Below are 27616 nucleotides of genomic sequence, written 5' to 3'. Positions count from 1 at the left end.
TTCATGGTAAATGAATACCAAAAGCAAACCCTTTCTAGTTACTAGAGAAAAGAGACACAATAGGGCCTAGAACAGAGGCACAGAAAAGTATCTGATAATGCCAACCAAATTTTTAGCAGCCTCAAAAATAAGTGGGATATAATGGAATGAGCCGTATTTTGGAAATGAGAATTCAATCAACTCTTCTTAGGTGTCATTTACTTTCTATGGGGTTCACTTTCAACATCTGGATAATGAGGTTGCTGTGTTTCATTATTTTTACATTCTTTCCAATACAAACATCCTTTAGAACCTTCACTTTTCCATCATCAGGGAAATGATGTCAATATTCAAATGGAATTTGAACAATTTATAGCTATGCCTTATGTCAACTCTTTTGATGGTAAACATTGATCCTGGGATTTTCCGAAATCATCCTATTGAAAGCTCTTCTAACCTTCAAGGTCAGCTTCCTGAATTCTCATGTCAGCAACTCCTGTCATTCCCACGTAACTCCAGAGGAAGATAAATTCTCTGTCCTATGAATATCCATAGGTAAAGCAATAAATCATGTCATGGACCTTATGACTTTTACAGCAAGTGACAGTTACCAACACCATATGTAGTCCAACTTGAAGCTATCGATTCATTTGAAGACACAGCCTTCTCTGGGAAAATATGCTTTAGTTAGGAATATATACAAAGTGAAAACCAAAATATCATCCTGCAAGTAATCCATATGAATCAGAAGCTGCAAATGAAAATATCAGCTAAACCTGCCCCCTTCATCTAAATAAATAAACCAAGGCGCAGCAATTACATGATTTGCCCATGGCCATAGATTCTATGGCATAGAATGAAGTGTGCCTCAGAATTAGACTGCCTACCATCAACCTGTGCACCTAAAGTTATTCTCTCCATAGAACACTGCAGCAAAAATAAATCCTGCTAGGGCAAAGAAAGCCAAGACAGAAAATAACAGTCAGCTGCAGACTCTTTGGTTGCAACGTAAAATATATTCAAGTGCCTGTTTCCACTCCCTTCATTCTCTCTTGTAATGATTGCAGCTAATCCCTGCCAGCTCACATTATTTCTTCAATTGTGGCAATCAATAGAGTAGATTAGCTGTGGAAACCCTCCAACCATAGTACCCCTGCTTTCCTTTCCAGATGGAATTTTCATTGACTCAAGTGTATGCATACATGTGAGCTCCTACCGCACCCCCCCCCCCCGCCCCTTGCCAGGCACAAATATAAGCCCATTAGTCTTCAAGGTTGTCGCTGTGGAAATATATACACATATATACTTGTATATATATATATATATATATATATTAAGAACATACCTGTAGATTTAATAAAACAGCACCAATCCTCATGGCCTCACTGACTTCTAGGCTGTACATCATCTGTGGGAAGCGGGGAGGGCTTTGATTGTTCGGAGGAAGCACTTCAATGTACACAGTGCAGATGGAGTGCCTGCAGAGAAAGAGAAGCCAGCAAGATGGGTACAATTCTACACACTTAATGACAGACCACATCTGGTATTCTGTTGTGGGGTTTACAAGAGAGAAAATTAGAAATTTTTGTAGAAAATAATGATATAATTCAGAATCAAAGGGCAGGATAATAACAGCTATGACCAAAATGTAAAGTTTTTATGAAATTATCTTATTAAGATGAAAGGAAATGCCTCAGGTACTGTTCCCCCCGCCCCCACCCACTTATATTGGTAGTGTGAATTAAAATGAAATAGTGATCCAAAGAAGGCGAATAAATGATATTGCTTTAACCTCTGACATTATTTTGTAATGCCTCTTTAATAGCAAAAAAAAACCCATTCTGTAAATATCTGCTAATAAGAGCAGTCCTTGGGGTTCACTTCCTATTAAACCAGGAGAGGATGTATTGATTAAAATAACACACAAAACAAAATAGGGGCTGTGTTTTATTAGTTTGGGTGCTCATATCAATGACTTAATGTAAATGCACGTCAAGATTCAGGATCATACAGTGATCGTTGCAGAAAATAGTTGCAAACACAATAACATTTTAAAATCTTTAAGGAGTATAATGCAAACAGTTAAAATTAAATTTCATTAAAACCTTCCATTGATGGGGGAATTTTTGGAGGATAAGAAGATAATCTATTATTACAAGAACAAAAATATTAAATTGACAGAATCAATACTTTTGACAACACTAAAATTTCTTTACACAGCAAAAGCTAAAGAAGCAAGTTGTTCAAGGTCTGTTCATATGAAATACCTAAAGTGTATTAATGAGACCTGGGAATTTACAAAACTAGTCTTCAATGTTGAAGGACTCTAGTACTGCTTGAGTTGTATGATTTAACCTTATTGTAACAATATCATGAATTATTGTTCAAAACACATATAATTTTTATTTTGGGGGCTAGAATTTTTTTTAAATCAGATCAAAGCTCTTTTTATTAAATGCTTCAATTAAAAGACACGATCACCAGAACATTTTTTTCCAAGATTATTATAATAAAACTAGAGGCCCGGTGCACAAAATTTGTGCGGGGCGGGGGTGGCGGGAGTGTCCCTCAGCACAGCCTGTGCCCTCTCGCAATTCGGGATCCCTAGGGGGATGTCCAACAACCAGTTTAGGCCTGATCCCTGCAGTTGGACATCCGGCAGTTGGACATTCCTCTCACAATCCAGGACTGTTTGCCCCTAAATGCTCTCCTGCCTGCCTGTTCACACCTAACCACTCACCTGCCTGCCTGTTCAGTGTGCATCATAGTGATCGGTCATTCTAGTTGTTCCAATCATTCCACCTTAACGTTCACTTAGGCTTTTATATATATAGATAGTCTACTTTTTGAAAAGCTTTTAAGATAAATACAGATCATGGGCACTAAATATGTTTTTTATAGCTTGTCAAAGTGTATTATGCCTAAATCTAAATAGTTTCTACATACCTATAGAACATTAAGAACTTTTGAAAAACTGTAGTGACTTTAAAAAAATATACTTATGTTTATTGCAATATAAATCAATCACATTTTAAATTAAAACTAAAATCTTTTAGGTTTTTATAATTAAACTATCTGTATTAATTTTTGCCTCTGATTTTATCACTTTAATCAAATTCTAATTTCATTTCACTTCAAAATATTTTAACCAAGCCTGTGAAATGAGAATAATAATATCTAACGTTAGCATAAGGATTATATAATATTACACATTTATATTGGCATGTTCACTTGTGTGGTGCATGCATGCATATATTTATATATGTACTAGTGGCCTGGTGTACAAAATTTGTGCATATTAAAAGGGAATTCATTAGAGAAAATATTTTAATATTGCTATTTGCTCTTTCTCTATAATAGAAATGTCAGAAATGAAAGAAAATTAGTAAAATGTATAAGAAAATCTCCCTCCTGTCAGAGTCTGGGGTGTACCACGGGACCCAGAGTCAAATCCCCACCCACCCACGTGTGCCTCAAAATTGCATGAGACCCAGACACAGCCAGCCCCATCCCCGTAAAGCCCTGCAGAGCAGGGGGCACAACCTCAGGTCCCCCAGCCTGGTGCTGGGTGGGGGGGGGGGGGCAGCCTTAGTTCCCCCAACAAGCCCCACTGGGCAGGGGGCGTGGCCTCAGTTCCCCTGTCCCCAGCGGGAGGGCACAAAGGTGTGGTATCCATTTGCATATTAGCTCTTTATTATATAGGATATGTAATACCTGTAAAAATATATTTATCAGTTATTATGGATAAATTTTCAAAACAAGCTTTTAAACTGTACTTTATGTAATGGGGTAAATAAGCTTGTACTTACCTTAGTCATCATATTTTAGAGGTTTTAATTGCATTCTTTGACTTTTCTAGATTAAATACCTACAGGCCTGGTATCCCCTCCGCACTCCCCAGAATACAGTGTGATGAGTCTTAGGGATTGGACCTTTGGAATGAAAATCCCTTGGTGTGGGGCATAAGAATCTACATTTTCCATAGATATACAAGGCTCTACACACACACACACTCAGTTTTGGAGACTACTGTTCCAGAAGCTCTTGGCAAGTAAAACAAGCAGGCTCAACTTCTTTCTAAATTAGTAGCCCAAGGTTTTCTCTACACACTGACCTAAAGCTCTCCTCCATAACTCGATAGGTGAAAGATTCCCTTTTAAAAAGAAAAGAAAAAAATAACTTAGAACTCACCTGTACTCCAAATTCAAAGGTGACTTTCAAAAAGTGAGATCCTTCCTGCTGAAAGGTTCAGCTCACTGATCTGGAATACTTTACAAATATACTTACCAGAATATGAATCTCTTTCCGCTTTGTGAAAGTATCTTTTACACTAAACTTACTATACTTTGTGTATTTCCTTATTCCTCTCCCTTTGACAACTTTCCCATTGGAAGGCGAAATTCTTTACATCCCCAATACTACAGCAAGGACCTCCAACTCAGATGAGGCATGTGTACCTGTCATAGAGAAGAAACTAAAAAAATGCAAAGACCTTAGACCCTGGAACAGAGAGCCTCTGTGGTCCAATAGGACTGTCACCTTCATCTGCCTTCACTCCTTTGCTTCCGCTCCTCCTTTCCACAATAACTCAAATACTAGAAGAACTCATTATGTTTTTACCCCTTTAGATTGTGATCTTAGGGTTATTTGAGGAAGATCATATTTCCAAATCTTGAATTTTTCAAGGTCTTGCATTTTTCATCTGGGAAATCCTGGCACTTCCCTACAATGTGTTTAAATAAGCATTGACCTATTTGAGGGTTCTTGCTTTGTAAGATGCTATCTCCTTTTTATCCCTAACGTCAGCATAGTGTCAGAGTTAGCTTTCCTAAAACTAGATAATAGGATTTACAATATCATTGTATCAATAATGTGTTAATACGCAGGAGTAACTCAACAGCATCAGGTAAGTACATATTAAAACAGGACAGTCACTAGATAATGTTTTATGTGAACATTTTATATGTACTTTTTATAGCTAGTATTCAATGCATAAAACTGAGCACCTGTATAATACAAATTTTATTTTTATAATGTAGCCCATAAAATGTGGATGAATATTTCTAAAAATGAAAATTGTAAAGCTTTTCTCCTTCTCGTATGGCAATGAAGGTCAGAGTAGAACAAGACATGTGATCTACTTTCTTAAATAATCTTAAGATTTTTGAAAGACCCTTGAAACCCATTAATTTAACTCTCTCATTTTATGAAAGAGGATTAGAAAGTAAAAAAGATTAAGTGACTGAATTCAGGTTATAAAGTTAATTATAAAGTTAATTAGATAAACTAAAAGGCAAGGCTCCTGAATTCAAAATCTGCCTGTCTTTTCTCCCCATGTTTCACAAGAACAAATTTGGGGAGTAAATTGGAGAATTTTTACTTATCTGATGTGTGTTTCTGTGTGAGTATAAAACATCCTTAGTTTGTAATGATGGATGTTATCTTGTAGGAAATCATAAGTTATTTCAAGTCTTGATAATTATTTATATCATGAAAGAAGCATCATCCATAGCACTATTTTTTTCTAAGACCAAATAAAATATGAATAAAGAAGCAGTTGGGAAGATAGACTTCAGATGTTTAAGCCTGAAAATGGTATAATTTAAAATGATAAAAAGTCATTTTTTGATATGACAATAATACTCAGTAATAAAATGCACGCAGAAGATTGTAATTTTTTATTATATGTGTCAACATATCCTACAAGGTGTTTAGTTGTAACTCTACACTTCTACCTTGTTTCTAAAGTGAAGGTTATAGTGTTTATTTTGTTTTCTTTATTAGATTAAAAACAGAGAAATTACCTTCTTTTTTACTTTGTCTCCCAGCAATATTGTGTTAGAAAAGCTGTATTTTTAGTTCAATGTTAATGGGTTCTATTTTACTATTTTGGAAGTTCAGAGTGGATTCTATAGGAAGCAAAGATTTCATAATAAAATGAATATAAGAGATTCAGAGAGACTTCTCAGGGACTTCTACAAAGACAGAGTCTTAAGAGGCAAGATGTACTTAGATATAAAATGCATAGGGCATTACAGAGAGGGGGAAATGTGCAAATTTACAGAGCAATAAAAAAACTATAAAATTTGTATGACTAAGAAAGGGATCTAAATTGGGCAAAGAGAGATGGGTAAGGGACAGGTACTCATGTACTATACTTATACTTCATTTTAACAACAATGGAAACTGGTTGAAAGATTTTCAGAAGTTTAATAATATGCTCAGATGTGCCAAGTAATACATAGCACCCACAACACAGCATGGTTTATCATGTCTCTGTGTTTTTGCTTTTAGTGTTCCCTCTGCTTGGCAATACCATTATCATTCCTATCCAAGTTATCCTACACTTATAATCATCTACATGTCCAGATTTACCTGTGCCTCTATGTGAATGCTACAAGGGCAGAAATCTTATATTTTCAGTGCCTCCACAAGAGACTAGGGATTGTGGAAACTCAGTAAAATTTTTGCTAAAACGAATACCACCTTCATTTGTTATTAATATTAAATATATTGTGTGAAGTTATTTTAAAGAGTATATATTTAGAATAGAAAAATACTTTATTTGCAAATGGATGATTTAATCTTGCATTAATTTGATATAGCCTTAGATTCCATGAGAAAAGTCGGGACTCAAAAAAGTATGCCATGCCATGCATCAATGGTTTTATAATACTTCCATTATAAGATATTTGGAGAAAACTGTCTTATATTCTTTATGTCTTCATAAATACTTAATAGTAGTACTTTATTCATATTAAGACCAAAAACATATTTATGTAATTTAATTCAAGCACACAAGACCTACATATAACAAAAAATGCTATATCTTAGCATTTAATTATTTTTTAATATTTTGTTTTTAAGCTTTTAAAAAAGTAAAAACACTATAGACTATTGCTCCTTTTACTCTTACTATTTAGCTCGTCTACTCAAACAGGATAACAATAACAACAAAATTCTTATTTTGAGTGTTTTATTTAAACTTATGAATGGAGGTCACCAATATAAAAAATTAAGATAAATGATTGTTTTTTAATGTTACTATTTAATTAGGTTTACATGCCACGGTTGCTGGCATTTGTACATGATATCACAATCTATACTTTTGTGTTAATAATTTTTCAATAGCATCTGCCTTCTGTAAGGAAATACTGGAAGCAAAACCTCACTCTTCAGTTCATTCATCAGCTCAATTTGAAGGCTTAATCTTCCTCTAGAAAATAGCATATGCCATTATCCTACAAGGAACTTGACACTATCCAAGCTGGTAGAATGGAGGTATATTCTCTGCAGGTCCCACTTGATATTTGACCAAACATTATTAGTGAGCTTTTAGTGATCAATCATTGTCCATAAAGAAAACAATGACACTAGGTCAACTAAATTCCTAGTGTCATCAACGAGTCCTGTATATTCAGATTCTGAAGGTGGCACTTTGGTTCCTGGAGTGGAGTACAATTTCATGCAAGTAAAAACCTATTACAGTTGACCTTGAAGGACTCATGTTTAAACTGTGTGAATCCATTTATATGCATTTTTTTTTCAATTTGCCAACAGTTAAATTCACCCACACAGTTCATACCTGAGTTGATCCAGGGTTAACTCTGTGGTTGGGAATCCATGTATGAAGAGAACAGATTAATTATATGCAGATTTTCCACTATGTTGGAGGTCAGCTCCCCTAAAGCCCACATTGTTAAACAATCAACTGTATTGTACTGATTATCGTAGGCTTATATAGGCAAATCAGAGATATAACTTGCAAATAGGAACTGAATAAGAGTGGATTATAAATTTTCATTCATTAAATAATAAAGTGGTTAAAAACACATTCATCATAATATATAAACACATATAGTTTAGACTGGGATAGTACTGTCTTTAATGAAAAAGTTACAAAATAAAATAATGACTATTAAAGGACTTTAATAAAAGTTTAAGTGATGAAACAGCAGGTGCCATTATTCTTATAATTAGCATTATTAACACTGTTATTAAGCAATTGTAGTATGTCTTTCTCCAAAATAATTATTACATAAGGTTATGGATATGAAATAGAGTGGAGGAGAAGGTTTAGAATCGAATTGTCTTGAGTTCAAATTATGATTCTAGTACTTGTTTACTTGGTGGGAGGGAGGGTAAGCAAGGGGTCACTTGGCTAAGTCAATTATTCTCTTTCAAATTCAAATTTTTGGTCTGCAAAAATATAATTATACAGGAATCATAATGTTGTTAAAATTAGAAATGTTGTATATAAAGTAGCTTGCATGGTTTCTGGCCCTAGTGCATGGTAATTAAATAGCATCAATCATGTTTAATTCCTCTTCAGGCAAGCTCAGCATGAATGAAGCTATTATTTAAAATTTGTTCAAACTTTGACTCTTAGTTTAGATCCTGTAATTACTCACTACATAAAAATATTCAATATGCTTCTTCACAAGAAACACTACCTTCAGGAATATACATCCACTTGCTATTTGGATATATGAACTATGGCCATGTCCAACTAAATATGTTCAAAACAGAACTCATCCCCTTCACCCAAACCATGTACACCGTTTAACATCACCACCACCCAGGCATGTAGAAAAAAACCTTGGAATTTTGTTCTTACTTGGACAATTCCATTTCTCCGTTCTTCCCAACATGCTCCCTGTCAAGCCATCAGTAGCAACATTTTTCCTTGATTCCTCTGGTGGTGTTCTTTCTAATTTCTCTGACTACAATTTTGTCCCCCAGAAATGTGTCTTCTATAGGGTCAACGGAGTGATTTTCCTAAGACTAAAATAATTCCACATGACTTTCTAATGTAAAGTTCTTCCAACGATTCCTTCCATTGACTAGATAAATCTAAGCTTCTTAACAAGGCAAATTAAATTTTTCATGAGTTGGACTGTAATTCTCCTTTAATCACAGTTTACTAGTATGCACTGGTAGGTAACACTGACTGACTTGTGATTATCCATAAGTACCAAGCTATTTCAGACCTCTAAGGCTGGTAAAAATGTGACATACTCTTTTCACCTGGTTAACCGCTACTCATTTTCCTAAACTAATTTTGTATAGGAAGCCTGCGAAGTACTCCGTCATATGACAACTGTCCTCCTCAAAGGCCCAAAAACCAAGTATTTATCTCAATATCAAATTTATCATGTTAAATAAATGCAATTGTTTTATACTTCTATTTCCATACTTTTTTAACCTGCAAATGTTACTATTTTTTATCTTTGTATTCCCATAGCATAGTAAATGGAAGTTACATAATAAATCATTGGTTTGTTGGGCTGAATTGAAAATCTTATTCTCACCGACAGCTATTTTTTCCCCCCACTTATTAGAAACAAAATTAGATAGAATTAGTGTTTACCATAAGGGAAAGAAGAACAATTTCAAAGCTGCCTGCACATTTTGGGAACCCCAAACTAGATGTGAGTTTTGTATTATACTGTCCCTTATTCCAATTTATTTATTTGAAAACTAAAAATGACGTTCGTTAAGAACCTAGGAAAACAAAACAAAAGCATGTATGTTAAGAATATAGGACATTCCAGGAATTGCTTTGGCCTCTGCACATATGAGACAACCAAACCACAATGATTCTTGTCCTTGGTAACTAGCACTCTAGAGGGGAGGAGGCGAGGCAGACAATACACGTCATACTCTAAATAAAAACACATATAGCACTTGCATGGTGATCAGCGCAGAAGATAAAAATGACAGGAAAGGGATCTTACAGTATTGGGAGGCTCTTGCAACTGTAAATAAAGGCTTCACAGAGAAAGTGAAAAATGGGGTAAAAACCTGGAGGAAATGAGGCCATGGAGAAAGTCGAGGGAGTAGCTGGTATAGTCCGAGAGGAGATGAAAGTGAAGTTCAAAGGCTTGAACGTAGCTGCAAGCCTCAAGGACAGAGAGGCGACCAGGGAGCTAACTGGAGTGGACTAAGCAGAAGACCAGGTAACAAGATATGACAAGAGGGAGTGTCCTGCGGCTGGTGGCAGATGACAAATTGTGCTGGGCCCCATTGGCCTTTTTAATGATTTTGCCTTTTACTTCAAAATGAAGTGTAAAACCACTAAAAATTTTAGGCAAAGGGAAAGATGACATTGTTACCAGAATCATGCAGTCCACTGAAGGGGGCTCAGGCAAAAGTCTAATTAGACTTCTAATTAGAGAAGGTTTTCAGAGCCCTGAAGTAGAGAGAACAGTAGCTTGGATTGGGATGTTCAAAATGAAAGTGGTGGGAATCATTGCCTTCTGAGCATGTTTTCAAGGTCAAGCTTAGAGCTGTTGCTCAAGATCATGTTTGGAGTTTGAAAGAAGACAGGCACTAAGCATGTCTACAGGATATTTGACTAGGGTGACTACAAGTTTGCAGATGCTTTAAGGCACATATTGAATATTGAAGTCACCAAGAGTTTTGACCCAACTACTGTGAAAGTAAATGCCAGTAAGACAGAAATTAAACTCTGTAAGAGTGACCTGAAAATCTGCAGACAACAGTGGGAGGTGAGGTTAGGCAGAAGAAGAGGTAATGGAAGAGGAACCTGTCATCTGTAGCTGATAGTATCAAGGAAGGGTAAAGGATGGTACATTCTTGTGAGATTAAAAGGGAGGATGATAAGGAGAATTAGAAAGAAGGGTCTGGAAGTACCAATGAGAAACTAGGGGTCCACCTCCCAAATCTCCATGATCAAAGATAAGAGGGGTGTGAAGAGAAAAATCTGCCCTTTGTGCTGCAGAGAAAACACTGACTTTTTATCTGCTCTGGAACAGAGCAAAAAGAAGAGAAAAGACTCACTCCCATTGTTTTTTGTTTGTTTGTTTTTGTTTTTGTTACAGTTCTGCCAATTTGCCTGGCTCTGGTGTAATTTTAGGTAGTAGCTCTTTGAGCACTTTAGCTATTTCGTCTATAAGATTATTCTCTTAATTTGGGGGATCAATTTAGGTAAATTATTATATTCTTTAAAAATTATTCCCTTCATTCATGTTTTCAAATTTTACATGATTAAAACAAAACTGTCTCTTGTAATAAATTTAATTTATTTTGTTTCTGTATTATTTCCATCTTAGAATTTATTATGTAAATTTGTACTTCCTTTTTTAGTAGATTAGCTGGGTTCATTCATTTTATTATGTTTCCATTTTTGTTGCTGTTTCTTTTTTTTTTCAGAGAACCAAATTTGGATTTATTTATTAATATTTTTATAATTCATTTATACTTGCTGTTACACTAGTTAAGTCTTGTATTTATTTGTGGGTTTTGTTTATTTATTTTATGAGATATCATAACAAGTATAGAAAATCTTCATAAAATTCTCAAAAAGAAAAACACACACTACTTTCAGTAAACAAAATAACAAACATAATCCAGCAACTAAATTTCAAAATTAAAATTTCATGACCTAGTGGAATTCATACCAAAAATGTAAAATAGATTTATTTAGAAACAACATATATTAAGGTCAACCATCATACCATTAGCTCAAGAAGAAAAGTCATTACTGTCTGCATAGATGGTAGATATTTATTTGACCTGAATTAACTATCATCCTTACTTTTATTTTATTTTTTAAGACAGAGTGGAAGGGAGGGAAGGAGGAAAGGGAAGAGAGAGATTTATTGGTTGCCTACTGCATGCACCCAACCCAGTTACATGCCCTTGATGGGGAATCAAACCCATGACCCTTCCATGTGCAGGGGGGCACTCTAACCGTTGGGACACTGGCCAGGGCTACCATTCTTATTTTCAAAAAGTTAATAAAATAGAAATAGCAAAATAGTTTAAGCTAATAAAATATATTTTTTTAAACCAAGACTCTAATAAAATGAGGGAGCATGGGAAACATTCCCACTCATTAAAAAAAAGAAAAAGCATGTTTATTATAAGAACTAGCAAGTGAAATTAAAAGAAAAATAATGGATAGAATGATATAAAAGTATCACTATAAAATACAATCCTGCATAATATAAAGAAATCAACTGGAAATTACAAAAATAAGATAATTAAATGAGAAAGTAGATTAAAAAAAATATAAAGAGACTAATAGCTTCCATATATACAAACATCAACCAGAAAAAAGAATAAGAACAAAGAACTCTATTTACAATAACAAGATACAGAAACAGACCAACCAAAAAAAGTATAGGACTTGTATAAAGAAAACATTTAAAAAAATAAAAACTACTAAAGGACATAAATAAAGCATACAAATAAAGAGACAGAAAGTTCTTGGTTAGAAAGATTCATTATAAAAATGATATAATTTAACCCTAAGTAATTAATTTATAAATTTGATATGTTCTCAATAAAAATATAGGTAAGCCCGGCCAGCATGGCTCAGTGGTTGAGCGTTGACCTATGAACCTGGAGGTCGGCGTTCGATTCTTGGTCAGGGCAAATGCCCAGGGTGCAGGCTCAATCCTTATTGTGAGGTACGGAGGAGACAGCCAATCAATGATTCTTGTTCATCATTTATGTTCCTATATCTCTCTCCTTCTCTGAAATCAATAAAAATGTATTCAAAAATACCTATATTTAAATACACACACACACACGCATATACACATACATAGATAGTCAAAAAACAACAACACTGAACTACCTTGTGTAAGCTTAAAGGAAAGGAAAATAACAGAAAGATTAACCAGGAAATTTTTGAGGGAAACCAGCATTCAGGTAAGGTGGCACCACCATATCATAAAGCATAGTTAAAAACCAGAACAATTAAAATTGTGTGACAATTACTCATGAAAAAATAGGTCAGCTAATCGAATAGAAGAACAAGTCTAGAGCCAAATTCATATACATAAGAAAATACATGATATAATAGCTGTAACATTTATAATCAGTGAGAAAAAGATGAACTATCTAATATACAGGGTGGGACAAGAGTGGTTTACACTTGTTCATATGTAAACTAATACAATAATTAATAATAATACAAAAATAAGCTATTTCATGTACTCACACCTGTAAACCTACTCTAGCTACACCCAGTACTGAGTGGAGAAAATGGCAAAATTTCCCCCAAAAATCTTGCTGGATCGATACCTCTCACTGTACAGTAGGATAAATCCCTAATACAACAAAGATTTAAACATACGGCATGAAGCTAATAAATCACTAGGAGAAAACCTACAATAATTGTTACCTGGGCTTACATATCAATAGTAAGATGGGTAATGACTAGGATCACAGATTTTACAGAAAAAGTAATAGAACTGGCTCTTAAACATAAGAATTGTACTCAAACTCATAAACAAATGGATATGAAATGTGCTATTGTTTACCTATCTGATTTACAAAAACCCAAATATTTGATGTGACACACATCTAGGAGACTGTGTAAAATTAATCATTCTCAACTTGGCAACTGGAATTGCAAATTGTTTTAAGACCTACAAAATACAATTTGGCAGTTATTGCTAAAACCTACAAGTGCATATACCCTTTGGCTTTGCTTCTGGGAATTTACTTTATTGATATACGTGCCCACATGTATGATGCATGTTCAATGCTATTTAATTCTTTATTGTCAGTAAAAGAGCAACTGAAATTTAAAAACCCATCTGCAGTGAATTTTTTTAAAGAGTATTATCTACATATAAAGGAATATTATGTAGCTGTGAAAAAGTTTTAAGGGAAGTATTCAGTATTCATAAGGAAAGATAATCCAGGATATATTGTGAGGGAGAAAAAAACTCAGCAAGGTGCAGAAATGCATTTATATTCATTCACATTTTCTTGAAATGCATACAGAAAATCTGGAAATAAGCAAGACATTAATAAAAGGGATAGCTCAGGTGGATGACTAGATAAATGCAATTGTAATACAGTGGGGCCTTGACTTACGAGTGTCCAGACAAACGAGCTTTTTGAGATACCAGCTGTCTCTCGGCCGATTTTTTGCATTGAGTTGACAGAGTAATTTGAGTTAACGAGCTCCTTAACGAGCTCGGTCTCTGAACGAATTAAACTCCTAAGTCAAGGCCCCACTGTAGTGAGAAGTTTTGCTTTTTACCCTCTCACAATATCTAGCTGAGTATGTACACAGAGAACATATACCGAGTGGCCAGACTATTATGACCGGCCAGATTATTATGATCATCCCATCAGTACTTCATTGGCACTTCCAAAAATACTGAATATTGAAAACTTCCTAAGCACATACTCTCAAGGTTTTATTATTATTATTATTTGCATAACTAATTCACTTCATTGTACTGATGGGGTGGTCATAATAATCTGGCCGGTAGTAATAATCTGGCCACTCAGTGTGTATTGATATACTCTATAGATAAATGATAAATTCTATAGGTAGAATCTATATATGTCTTTGTGTATTTATTTGTATATAGGTAGAATATATATATATATAAAATAATTACCCAGGCACTGAGACATGGCTTCAAATCTGAGACATTCCATATTACTGCTCTCTGAGGTCTCACTATCATCAACCTTGCCTTTCAGTAGTAAATTAGATACATGTCTCTGATATTTTCCAGTTTCCGCTCTGCACTCCCTCTGCCCCTGAACAGAGACCTGCATCCTTCATATCTGTGAAATTATAGTTAATTATTTTGTGGTTTAATCTCTTTACTTTCCTCTTCCCACAACTGAACCGAAGAAGGATATGCAATTCCTAAGAATCCGGTCTCTCTGATTTTCTGATCTAATTTAGATGTTCATAGGATGAAAGGATGCTTGCTGTGCTTCATAAATTTAATTACGGGGTTAAATGGGAGCGATGAAAACACTGCTTTGGTTCTCAGGTAAATTACCTTCTCTCTGCAGGGGGAGCATTATCCGCGGCCTGGACGGTGAGTGCGTAGGTCCGCCCAACTATCAGTTCCACCCCCGGAGCGATGGTGATAAGCCCTGTTTCTTTATTGATGATGAAGTCTCCCTGATCCCCAATCAGGATTTCATAGGAGATCTCCCCATTTGACCCTTCGTCTGCGTCGACTGCAGTGAGCTGGAATTGAAAATCACAACATCAATCCTCTGGGACTTAACTTTTCACTATTGTGTTATTTCCCCCCCAGCAAAAAGCAGCTTGCTTTCAAAGACAGAAAATAAGTGAAGGAAGTTTTCTTGGCGTATATGCTCTTGTTTTCTTGAATCGAGGCGACCAGGTTTGGTTATGCTGCTGCAGCAATCGCAGCAGGAAGGATTTCTCTCTCTTTTATTTTTCTTGTAAGGGTGATTGAAGAAAAAGTTTTTGGATCTTGAAGACTGCCTTTATTTTAACTTAATAAAGGCAGAAAGAGGAAAGCTCCGAAGTAAATCTAATATCCCTATAGAAAATGTAATGTTTTTTCTCTATTTTACCTCCTGTTCTTGACACATACACACATATTACACAGACCGAGGCCTGGAGAAATGGAAGCGGGTGGAGTTGGCTTTTATTACTCTCATTCTTCCTTTTGCTCTCATTTCTCGCCTCCCCCCGCCCGCCCATTTTTAATGTTTTCCCTTTTGTCTCCCAGAGATTCTTTTATTCTCAAGTCCCTTTATGTACATTGGATTTAGGAAAGATTCTTATAATCTGTTCACACTAACTTATAAATCATTAACAAGGCCTAGAGTATTAGCTTTTTAAAATCAAACAAATGCATCTGTAAGTGTAGAATAACTAAAAAATTAGAATAAGAAGCACAAGAAACTTTTTTTCTTTTTTAGGAAAGGGATTCAATTCAGAGTACCTGAAATGATACTTCATAAGCATCTATAAGGCAAATTTGCACATATTTATAATTTAGAGAAAATGATATCTATCAGTTAAATGCTATATTTGGGTCATTTTGTGTGTGTAAACAGAGTAACCATTATTAGTTTCACATGGCATAATTAAGATAATAACTTAACGTCAAATAAGGCTCCTGATAAAAATACATTTACTTAAGGGGGGGAAATAAATTCTAGTGGAAAATCATATAAATGTTTTATAAACATTCACAAAAATTTGTTTTTACCAAAAGTGATGGATGAGAAAAGAAAGGTAGCCCCATTTTACACATAAGAAAAATGCAATTAAAAGTGTTCTATTGACTAAAGAAAAAAAAAAACCCACATGATTTTAATAAATAAACTTGCAGAAAAATGTTTTCATTTACTGACATTTTCTTACATATTTTCATCCATGAATGCCACTTCTAGAAAACTGTGGTTCTTTATCATGAACAGACTCCTTTGGGGGGGACTGCTGGACACTCAGATAAAATGTGAATGTGCACATTCACCTTGAAAGCTGAATTCAAATTCAGGAACCTGATTTTAACTAATGGCCCTTTCTTGTTTTAAAAACAAAACAAAAAAAAACCAACTCAATTTTGCATAGCAAGTTTTTTGTTGTTGTTGTTGTTGTTGTTGTTGTTTTGGGTTTTTTTAGATATATATTATGAAGGGAGAGGAATAGAGAGTTAGAAACATCGATCAGCTGCCTCCTGCACACTCTCTGCCAGCAACCAAGGTACATGCCCTTGACCGAATTGAACCTGGGACCCTTGAGTCTGCAGGCCGATGCTCTATTTACTGAGCCAAACTGGTTAGGGCACTAATGGCCCTTCCAAATGTTTATATTTATTGTCCTGATGAAGTGCAAAGTGCTTTACACACCCCATCATGCCATCTATGGAAAATATTGTGCATATTCTATTTCTAGTTTTATTACCCACGGCATTTAGAGTGATAATATGTATAGAAATAGCAGGAGAGAGAGAGAGAGCGAGAGAGAGAGAGAGAGGAGAGAGGGAGAGAAGAGAGAGAGAGAGAGAGAGAGAGAGAGAGAGAGAGAGAGAGAGAGAGAGAGAGAGATGAGAGAGAGAGAGAGGGAGAGAGAGAAGAAGAAATTTGAGAATTTGGGAGGCTGGCATTAATTCAGCTAAATCTAAGCTTAGGTATTTGGTGCTAGATAGATGTGGTTGCCAGAGGAAAGGCTTATGTGAGAATGACAGACATAGTCCTAAAGGCAAAGGAGAAGGAAACTATTTCCAGAACCTGTCAAAATGAATGATATATATTTATGGAGAACTATTCAAGCCAGACAAACTCATTCCCTTTTGTGTGTGGATAAAATTAGAAAATTGGAAGACATGGGTAGCAAAGGAGATATCAATTTTGATTATAGTAAATCACTTAACACGTGTCTCAGGGAATCTTAATTAAAATTTAGCTCAAATTGCACTCAATATTAACATTCTTTCTGGGACTTAAATTGGCTAAAGGAATTTAATGATAAATGGCAATGCATCAAGTTAAAAAGGATAGAGGAGCATGCTTCAGGGATGTAGGTATTATGGCTGGTCTTATTTAACATTTTCATAAATGATGTTGGAAGGAAGGATAAGCTGGATTGTAATTGAAGTGAAGGCGGCACTCATCTGGGAGGTGCCATAAATACCAAAAAACAAAACAAAACAAAACACAAACAAACCAAAAAACACAGGTGACAAAAACACCCCTGAAACTGCATGGCCAGCAAACCACTGATAAGGTAATTTTTTTCTAGTGCTAGAAACCACTAGCAAGGAGTAGTATAATAAATAAGCCAAAAACAAATTGGAGTCTCAAAAATAAAGTAGGGATAGACTAAAAGTCATAGTTAACATAGAAATAATCACAGGCCTAAACTATAAAATAAAAGTGTAAATGTAGTCTTCTTATATGAATAAGTTTATTTTCACTAGAAATGAATTATGATTGAATTGACCACGAGTGTGTTAATCATTTGGCATTTTTGCCTCCTGGGCATCCTGGGTCCTTGTTTCTAGGAAGAGCCCCTCATTTTCCTCTGGGGAGTAATTCATCCCCTTCATAGTCCTTGTTTGGGTAGGGCTGACACCTAACACCATCCATGGCAGTGAGACTTAGGCCTGGGCTTGTTTGGTTTAATAAATGGCAGTTACCTAAGTTGCTATAATCATGATGACTCTAGGAACTACTAGAAAAGAGTGGCGGTTATTTTCTCTAGGGTTAGACTAAAAAAATTTCATCTGTTGTTTTTGAAGATCTCCTTGTCTGCAATTGGGTCCACCTAAGACTAAGGCCCCAAAGAAGACAATGCCAGGGATAAGAGAAAAAATATCACTGACATTACTGTGTCCGGGTATGCCTGAGTCCCAAATTCACAACTGAACTTTTCTGATACATGAATCAAACATAAACTTAAAAAATAAACCAAGCTAATATATTTTGCAATTATTTCACTTCAACTGTAAGAATCTTAAATATTACAGAAAAAGAGTTTTATAATTAATGATTCTTCTTACTTGCTTTATGACTATTCATCAAGGATTATTGCATTTTGAGTTTTGCCTATATAGTTCCACAGAGTCATTAATACATCAAATCATCTTTGATTCAGTGTATGAGCAAATATAATGCCATGAAAGTGGTAGAGTTGTCCTTGTGTAGAAATCATGATGATGAAGTTATGTAACAAGTAGTAAAATGATATGCATACAAAAAAATAACAAATATTTTTCATGTAATAACAGCTGGAGTTTTAAACAAAGTAATTACCTAAATTGTAAATATTAGCACTTTTTAAAATACATGTTAATTAGAATGCTTTTTTAGTCTCTTATTATTCAGGCTAACTAAAACTAGGTAGTCAAAGGAAATAGAGTCACAAGTAAAATCTCATCATATTTAGTACACAATAAGGTCATGAATATTCAGGTTTGCTCTCTTTTAAATGAAGTTCAATTTGTAAAATGGACTCTGGCATGTACACCTGAGTTTAGAAAAGTATGGAAAATATTGTATCCTTTCTGTAAAAAGGGAGTTATGGAAGTATGCTAGCTCCATCTATTTGGTGGTAATCATAATACCAAAATTATTTTCCAAACTTAATTTAGGGAAAATAATAATCTGGAGGAAAACATTCATTTCAAGATAATATAATGAGAACCTACGTGACCTCAGGCACTGTGCTGGGAGTTGGCTGTAGACTAAAGTTGGTAAATAAAATTAGGTCCTGCTTATTTTTTTAAAATTCACTATATATGAAAAAAATATTGGTTAGAAAGGGAATCCATATTGACACGTTTTAACAAGTGGTATTCGAAAAATAATTATAAAAAACAATGAGTGTGATGCAGAGTAGATATCAAAGTCTTTTGGCGTAGATTAGATTTAAACTGGGCCTCACAGATGAGAACATGATGGAAGAGTCTGGATTAAGAGCAGTTCATGGGACAGGAAAGGGCCTTGTGAGAACCCTGAGGGAAAGGGAATGAATAAGGCTCTGAGAAAAGCTGACTACGATAAATTAGAGAAAGGCTAACATGTGAGGGAGTTGCAGAGACATGGGAGAGGGTTTCATAGGCTGTGAGAAAGTTTGAGAATCAGTGTGAGGCAAATAAATAATGAAAGGATTCACTTATAGTTGATATATTTAATATGTAAAGTAGTCTCTGCATCCTTTATTCTCTCTTGGTTTTGAGGGCAGAAAATCTAGGGAGAGTGACATGATTTTAGATAAGAAGGCTACAAGAGAATGGCAGTAAATTATTTTAATGGTTCTTATCCTATATAATAAAAGCCTAATATGCAAATAGACCAAACTGCAGAATGACTGGCAGAACGACCTGTCGCTATGACACGCACTGACCACCAGGGGGCATATGCTCAATGCAGGAGCTGCCCCCAGCCCACAGGCACCACTGGTTGGCCTACAGATTAGCCCTGATCACTGGCCAGGCCTAGGGACCCTACCCATGCATGAATTTTGTGCACCAGGCCTCTAGTTTATAATAAAAATCATGATAGAACTGTGCTGGTCTTCAAAAAATGGACTGAAATATTTTTTTCCCTTAATATGGGTAAAAAAAATAAAGTTGAAGAAAAAAAAGTTTTGATAAACAGCATAAATACCAGTCACACAATAAAGAACAAAGCAATATTGATTTCTATGATACACACAGGATACTTCTGCTATTATGAAAGGTTCTGATTTATACAGACACAAATGGGGCACACTTAATGATACAAACTATGTTGGAAACCTCATCATCTACATATTTGTTTCAATCTAGTGCTTTTTACTATTAAGGGAGATTGTCTATTAGTAGGGATTTCTTGAAGATTTCTGTAACTTTAGATTTAAAAAGCAGGAGTCTATTCTAACTTTGAATTAATTTCACTTAGAGAGCATAAAAGGTGAGAGACAGTACTGTACAGAGGACTTGCTTAAAAAATACTCATTAAGGAGACATTCTCTGCCCTTTCCAGAAACTCAGATAGTGTCTGGGGTTTGTATTATTTTGATTTTTAGCTTTGATAGAAAAAAAGAACGTACTGTAATTTAAGACATTCACAGTTATCTCCAAGTATGTCATGCTGCCATCTTTAATTTTGTGTTTTGCATTTAATAAGGTAGAATTGTCCTCTTTCTTGTTTTGTCTATTTGTGAAAATGTAAGAAGCACAGTTTTTAAAGACCTGTGGAATAGTTTAAAGAATGACTGTCACATTAAACAATTTGTGATATTCCAGTTCCTTCAGACAGTATTTCCTTTATTTTCATTTGAAAAAGCAAGAATTCAGTACACCGACATATCTATTATCTTATAATTTTTGATACGTAATATAAAATTTTAGGTCTTATAAAATGAATACACTTACATGATAATGATGTAAAACCATAGGAAATTTTCTCTTTTTATAAAAACAAACTACAAACTATAATTGATGCCTGGAAATATTCATTTTACTTATTTCAGTAAAAAGAAGAGGCATTTTACCCTATCAATACAGTGTCATTATTTTATTTGCTTCCCTCCACTTTAATCACAGGAATCCTTATTTTCAATACTCTGTCCCCTTCTTTGTACACTATATCTGGTCCCCTCACTAGCATATGACTGAAGGTGCTCTTTAAAAATGGTAACAAGGGGTAGCTAGGAAGTAGGACCCCTGGTTCTGGTGGGATGAAGAGGTCAGACAATTCTATTTCCAAAAAGTAAGTAAAAATCCAAGCAAAACAGTCAAAACCCACTATTTGGGACTATAAAGATTAAGTGAAGTGCACATATTGAAAGAAATGACTCATGAAGATTGTTGTCACTTTAGATTTAAAAAGCAGGGGTCAGGGGCCATGTTTGAGTTTCATCCTATCTCCTACTTCCCCAGCACTGCCACCCCCTCCTCCCCCTCCAAGTGCAGATACCATGTAAGGTTTACTTATAAGGGGAGGACTGGCCATGGAAAGCAACAGGTTTGCCTTAAGAGAAAATAGACTGAATTTAATGTGGAGTTAATACAGGAATCAGGCACAGTGGGGACTGAATGGAGAGCAACCTCACTTCTGCCAATACAGGTTGTGGTTCCTGTGGGGAGAAGCAGTGAACAAGCCAGAAGTTTAGCAGAAAGAACCAGCTAATAAGAGCTCCGCAGAAGGGCAGAATAAGCTTCCTGCTCCTCTCTGGAACCACACACGTGCAGAGGGGACACATGACAAGGCCTGGGGAAAGGTCAATGCCAGGCAGAGGTCCTGAGCAGCGCCTGGACTGTCAGTGCTCTCCCCAGACTAAACCCAGACCGACTCGGCGAGGTGGACGCCTCATGGTTTTGAGGTGCTTGTGCAAATCTTGGTCTAAGTGACTAGCTGACATCAAGTGATGCAGAAATAGAAACAACTTATAAAGAGCCAGGTAAACATTAAAAATACGAATCAAAGCAAAAATCATGCAGTGACGTTAGGAGCTGCACACTTAAGGGAAGCAGATTCAGCAAGTAAATTCCAGACATGTAATTAAAAAAAAAATCCTCAAGGCCAACATTCAAAATCCCGAGGTACTATGATATCCAGTTGAAACAAAACAAAACAACAAAACAAAAACCCTGGTAATTAAAATATAAATAAATCTAGAGATTGTTAAATAAGTAACTATTCTGATATTTGTAAAAATGGTAAGGAATCCCAGCTGGTGTGGTTCAGTGGTTGAGCGTCACCCCAGGAACCAAGAGATCACCAGTTCGATTCCCAGTCAAGCCACATAACCTGAGAAGGTATGCAGGAGGCAGCTGATAGATGATGTTTCTCTCTCATCAATGTTTCTACTCTATCCCCCTCCTTTCCCCTGTCTCTAAAAATGAATAAAAACATATTTAAAAAATGGTAAGGAAGACTTTATTCAGGACCCTTGCAACAGATGTCAAGACTATTACAATAGGGGAGAGAGATTAGACTCAATTTAACTCCAAATCCAGTTAACACAGGATTGATAGTCAAGAGCAGAGTTAGGAGGTCTGAGGATAGAAAATTACTTAATAGGTGACATCCTGGGTAGGAGGATTTTCAGGTTGCACATAATAATCTAAAAAAATACAGATAAAGCAATGGATAAAACCAAATATCCATTTATGAAAAAAGTTCTCAGTGAACTAGCAATACAAGGGAATATCTTCAACTTGATACAAAGTATCTACAATAAAACCTACAGCTAGCATTATATGTAATTATGAGAGACTGAATGATTTTCCCTAAGATCAGGAACAAGTAAAGGATGATCTCACTGCTTCTATTCAACCTTGTACTTGATGTTCTAGTCAGTGCAATAATACACATAAAGGAACAACAACAAAAGCCATCAGATTGGAAAAGCAGATGTAAAACTACACTTGCAGAAGAAATAATCATCTATGTAAAAAATACTAAGTGTGGTTATTGCAGGGGAGGTGAAAGAGGGCATAGAGGGGATAAATGGTGATAGAAAAAAGAAAATACTAAGGAATCTACAAGAATCTATGAGAACTAACAAATAACAAGGTTAATAAAATCTATTGTCTTTTCACATGCTCATATTAGAAATGAACAACCCAAAAATAAAATCAATCCCATTCACAGTAGCATCAAAAATGATAAACCAGGAATAAATTTAATAAAAATAATTGCAAAATATGTAACATTGTTGAAAGAAATTTAAGGACATGTGGAAAGAATACATATTCGGGATGGACTCAATATTTTAAGGTGGAAATTCTCCATATTTATTTGATTTGTAAATTCAATGTAACCACTATCAAAATTCTATCAGGAGCAGAATATAGGTTCACAAAAGTTTTAGATATGACACCAAAAGTATAATCTTATATAATAAAAGGCTAACATGCAAATCGACTGAACAGCAGACTGACCAGTTGCTATGACATGCACTGACCACCAGGGAACAGACACTCAACTCAGGAGCTTCCCCCTGGTGGAAGAACCCGGGCTCATGGCTGATGAGTGCAGTGGCAGCAGCAGCAGGGTTAAGGACCCCTTGGGGAATGTCCACCTGCCAGCTTAGGCCTGCTCCCCGCAGGCAGACTGACATCCCCTGAGGGGTCCCGGATTGTGAGAGGGCGCAGGCGGGGCTGAGGGACCCTCCTTCCCCCAGTGCATAAATATTGTGCACCAGCCCTCTAGTAATATATGAAAAGAAAGAAAATAATAAATTAAACTTTCTTAAATTAAAAGCTTATGCTTTTCAAAAAAACACTACTAAGAATATGAGAAACAAAACACATACCCTGTGAGAAAATATCTGCAAATCATCCTATATAATAGAGGTGATATGCAAATTGACCATCATGCCCTCTCACAAGATAGCGCCCCCATGTGGTCACAAGATGGCTGCCACAAGATGGCCATCAGGGGCGGGCAATTGTGGGCGATAAGGCCAGCAGGGGAGGGCAGTTAGTGGCGACCAGGCCAGCAGGGGAGGGCAATTGGGGGTGACCAGGCCAGCAGGGGAGGGCAGTTAGGGGTGATTGGGCTGGCAGGGGAGCATTTAGGTGTCGATCAGGCTGGCAGGGGAGTGGTTAGGGGGTGATCAGGCTGGCAGGCTGAAGTGGTAATGGGCAATCAGGCAGGCAGGCAGGCGAGTGGTTGGGAACCAGCAGTTCCGGATTGTGAGAGGGATATCCAACTGCCTGTTTAGGCCTAGTCCCTGTGGACATCCCCTGAGGGGTCCCAGATTGGAGAGGATGCAGGCTAGGCTGAGGGAAACCCCAAATTTCATGCACTGGACATCTAGTATATCTGATAAGAGACTTGAATTTATAATTTATTGAAGAAAAACAATGACAAGTCAATACTAAGAAGACAAACAATACAGATAAAAGTGGGCAGGAATTGGGACAGATTTTTCACCAAAGATGAGAAAGGGTTAATAAGAATATTAAAAAATTTCAAAATCATTAGTCATTAGGAAAATGTGAGATAGATGGCTGATGCAATGCAATGATACCCAGGAAGTTTGTATCAGTAAAAATTTATACCTAGGGGGTAGTATATTGTTATAATGCCAGACCAAACCCTGAGTCCCTAATGCCTACTCTAGTAGTAGAAATGCATGATATGTGAGAAAGATCTGTCTTTCTTGGGAAAGTTAAAAATTAACACAGTGATATTAATTGAAGTGTGTTGTACTAAACATTTAACATCTCTGCCTCAGCTCTCTGATATAAAAAAAGAATTTTGGACTCACTTTTACTGTTAAATAAAAATGAAACAAGTAGGCACTAATCTCTAGGACAGAAAGAGTATTTGGGAAGGCAATCTAAAACTCACAAACTAGGTAATAACTATGGAGACAGATTTGCCAGAGGAAGAATTTCATTTGGAAAACTTAACATGCACAGTTGAATGTCTCTATCAACACTTATAGTAGGTTATAAGAGGGTGAAGGAATGAAATAATCCTTCAAATATTAAAGAATAATCAGACAACTTAGGTAAAGGTATGGCTGTTCATATATTTTGCAGAGGGAATTTCAACTCCTTACCACATAAAAGATATTCTGGTCATTACCAGAGTTTTAGTTAAGTTCACTATTTTGCACTAGATATTATAGAAGTTGCTATAGCAAAACTTTAAAGAAAATGCCTCAGAAATATGTAGCAAGGGAGCAATGCATCTTGAGTGCCGATGATTAAGAAGTTATATCTAGAGACTGAACCCAAGACCACTCTTGCTGGTTAGGCAAATAGGGCAATGAATAATTTAGTCATCTCCAGATTTATGCTCTCTGGAGCTTTGATGTAAGTCTGTAATCTTTTGAAGCTAAAAACCATATTAGGCTAATGGTTACCTCCTTCTGTTCAACATATCCTAGATTAATCTAAGATGATGAGCACCTCAGTAGAATAAATGGTTGGTAAGTTGTGTATATTTCAGAAAATGGTATCAACACTGTTAACACTACCATCATCAATTTTTTATGGACCATTAAAAGTTTTTGTTGTTGTTTTTACTGGAGATGAATTTCTTTTATCTAGGAGTTCCACTTCCTTATAAAAAGTCAAGAATAAAATATTAACAACAGGACTTTTTAAAGTATTTCTTTACAGTGCTTGAGAATTTGAAGTGTTTGTTTCTTTTCTGTGGCAACTTCATGATCCTTTTGTAGAGGTTCATTGAATCTCATTACTCAAACTCTGACACTGGAAACTGGAACCTTAATTGCTTTAATGCTATTGCATTCGCTCCTGCTCAACGTCTACCCTCATTACCTCAAACAAAGATTTTCTCAAAGTCGGTTTCCATCAATTCCCATATCAAAGGCTTTAACACATCGATTTAAGGATCTAGTCGGAATTACTTCTATTGAATATAATGCCAAATTTAAGTTATTCTGCTATGCAGGATATTTCTTCTTTAATTATTTTATACATAAACTGATACATAATTCAGACCTTAATTTGTGCCAGACACTGGGCTTTGAAAAATGCAGAGAGTGCAGAAAATAGAGACAGAATAATTTCTGTCCAACAGCTTGTAGTCTGGAAGAGGAGACACATCTGTAACAGATGTGCTAATAGAGAAGGATAAGAAATTACAAAGGACAGAAAAGCCTGTAATTCTGTAAAGCCTTAGTGCCTCACAGAATTATAATGCCTTTGGTTCCATTACATCATTTCATTCAGCAACATCATATAACCTTCTCTTGCCTGTCTAAAAACATCCATACAGATTCATGTAGTTGTAATCAACAATGAAGCCTTCCCCAAAATACTAGTTCTAATACATATTCCTCCTGACTCACTTTTAATGAACTATCATAACATTTTAGTGTGTTCCATCTAATTTAACAATTCAACAATGTTTGTGGTATTTTCTGATTATTTCACTGTGAATAATACTTATCTCTTACAAAATATGTGAAATTCAGTAAGAATTTTGACTATGTCTAATTCATCCTATGTATTTTTCTGATCATCTAGTATAGTACTAAGCACATTAAAATCTATACATTAAATTATAATTTGTCCAAGAAAAAATATATATGTGTGTGTATGTGTGTATGTATAAATATGTGTCTCCTAAAAATGTATACACACTTTTATTTTCTGATAGCTCAGTTGATGTTTCTTTCTTTTCAGATTTAACCCATTGGAATTAATAAATTAAAGTGTAAATAAAATTTTTTGTGATACCCTGTATATATGGACCTAATATATATATATTAGGACTTGCCAAATGTTTTTGTTTGTGTCCTTTGCCAACCTTAATAAGGAAGTTTACTAGGTTTTAAAGAATTCCCTACTGCTCTATTTATTATACTTATTTTTTCTAAGATAACCTGTATTTGAAACATTTCAATATCTAAGTATTTTTTATACAGATGACTATGCTTTGACATTGAACATACTTTAGTATAAAAGGGAGTTGAGAGGGAAAGAGAACTTTTTTGAAACAATAGCTGACAAAACTTAAAATACTTTGGTGATATACAATGAATAAAAAATATATAAAATATATTGTACATTTTGTATATTCTAGTGTATTATCAAATTTCAAGTCAATTTCCAGTAAGCCAGCAATATCTAGAACTATAATAATGAGAAAATAATTTTTGACATTAAAAATGCACAACTTATATGATTTTAAAAACATATAACCACATGCAATTAAATAGAAACTTCATAACAAGTGCAGCCATTCATTATTAAAATTGTACCATAAATAGTTTTCACTATGATAACCCGAAAGCATGCTATATAAATATAAAATAATTTAATTGCATTTACAAATGCATGTTCTCTGAAAAGCTGTGCTTCTAAATATATCAGAGAAAGGGGATGATGACTGAAAAATAATATAAAAGCCAGATATGAAAATTCTTTTTTTACTTATGCATATTGAAAATGCAGATGTGTGTGATTACTGTATTAATATCATTAATATTATTTCTAAGTTTATCTAATGGAAAAGCTTAATCTACAGACCATATCTCTTTAGATTTTTGAGAGATCCTTAGATGTTAAAATTTTTCATAATGTTTAGTTTGAGGAGGTGTGTCATATTTGTCATGTATGATAGAACTAAATTAATATAACTTTCTTCCCTATTACAATAGTAGTTATTAAGGGCAGAAATAAACATTAGTAGTTACTTGAATACCTATGATTTGGCACAGTGCCCAAAAGTTTTGACACTTGACACAATATCGTCTTCAAATAAATGTGCTAATTGTTCAACTTTGCCTCTCCAAAGCATATATAATTAATTTCTCAGATGTGTTTTCAGTGAGACTATTGAGCCTCTCAAGGCCTTCATTGGAAAGATTCTCCCAGATAATCAAGGTTGGAAGTGCTGTTCTAAGGATATCAATATACACCTGCAGTCCAGTGGATTAATT

General features: G+C 35.2%; 1 protein-coding gene across 1 annotated transcript in view; it reads right to left on the bottom strand.

Annotated features, from left to right (window-relative positions):
• Window positions 1–27616, bottom strand: part of PCDH15 (protocadherin related 15) — a 1196276-nt gene that overhangs the window by 225523 nt on the left and 943137 nt on the right. Inside the window, exons 18-19 of the mRNA XM_081104785.1 lie at window positions 14769–14962; window positions 1325–1457 (exon numbers count right to left, since the gene is read on the bottom strand). Coding sequence (XP_080960911.1) covers window positions 1325–1457; window positions 14769–14962 — 327 coding nt within the window. The remainder of the gene's footprint in view (window positions 1–1324; window positions 1458–14768; window positions 14963–27616) is intronic.

This window comes from Myotis nattereri (assembly GCF_964212035.1).
Source record: "Myotis nattereri genome assembly, chromosome: 13".
In the NCBI taxonomy this organism is placed as follows: Eukaryota; Metazoa; Chordata; class Mammalia; order Chiroptera; family Vespertilionidae; genus Myotis; species Myotis nattereri.
This window is presented reverse-complemented; position numbering and strand designations above follow the sequence as displayed.